The sequence below is a fragment of the Glycine max genome, chromosome 8 (genome assembly GCF_000004515.6).
Source record: "Glycine max cultivar Williams 82 chromosome 8, Glycine_max_v4.0, whole genome shotgun sequence".
Classification (NCBI taxonomy): Eukaryota; Viridiplantae; Streptophyta; class Magnoliopsida; order Fabales; family Fabaceae; genus Glycine; species Glycine max.
In genome coordinates, this window is record NC_038244.2 from 46,342,126 (window position 1) to 46,343,166 (window position 1,041).

Below are 1,041 nucleotides of genomic sequence, written 5' to 3' on the forward strand. Positions count from 1 at the left end.
ATATATATATATATGTTTATATAATATTTTGTTATAAATTTTAATATTATTCTATGAATAAAAATATATTTTATGTGTTGTAATTTTAGTTTTTTAATTAATTTTTCACTCTTGTAATTTTCTATTTATAAAGAAATTATTGATTAAAAGAGACTGAGCAAGAACGTTGGAGGAGAAAAAGAGAATGATGAGCACCATAAATGGAAAAAAACTGTAATTTACTTAAAAAGGGTAATAAAGAAATTTAATAAATATTTTAAGGTTAAGAAGAGAATAAAATATAATAGATTAAAAAATAGAAGCTAGCATTTTAGATAATGTTACTCCAAATAATGTTTTAAAAAATATTAAAAAATTTATTTACCAGAGAATCAAATCAATTTTTCAGTTATTAAAAAAAATTCAAAACTATTACTGAAATAAATTACCTAACATAACCTATTCTCTTATGCTCTGGCTTTTGGGTCTCTTAATGCAATGTTTCTTCAACCCAAAAGTATAGCAGCTCCTCACCCCAAAACATATTTTGGATTTAAAAGGACCAAAAATGAAAAAGAAAACTAATAATTAAAATATTTAATAGGGAACCAAAATCAAACAAAAACTAAAGTTGTTCGAAATGTCCTGAACAAGTCCCTTTAAAGGGGATAAATCCATTATTTCATCAGTATCTCTTATATGTTAAAATATCCTCTATTTATAAATATAGCATCATATTTAGCCAAAGGCTTTTGCTAACAATTCATAATAGTTAAGGTAGTTGAAGCACTGCACAGTTTCCAGAAGCAAGAATTTGCATAATTGTGTGACTATATTTGATTTCAAAAACAATAGGGGACTACCTAATGCAAAGAGTTATGGAGTAAAAACAAAAATAACAACATTCTCTAGACCATCATAGACTACCCTCACATTCAGATTCAGCTGAGAAAAAAGGAAACACAAGTAGTAAGTAAAAATCACTAGTTTGCTTAAGCATGTTGTTGAATTGAAAGGCTCAAAATGGGGTAACACTTCCACTTCTTGTTTCTGTAGGGCTGT

The 1,041-nt window shown here is 26.5% G+C and overlaps 1 protein-coding gene across 1 annotated transcript in view; it reads right to left on the minus strand.

Moving 5' to 3' along the window:
* Positions 1-792: 792 nt before the first annotated feature.
* The window catches only part of LOC100791722 (putative kinase-like protein TMKL1), a 3,244-nt gene continuing 2,995 nt past the window's right edge, over positions 793-1,041 (minus strand). The window contains exon 2 of the mRNA XM_041017719.1: positions 793-1,041. This exon is cut by the window's right edge and continues 640 nt beyond it. Coding sequence (XP_040873653.1) covers positions 972-1,041 — 70 coding nt within the window. The 3' untranslated portion in view covers positions 793-971.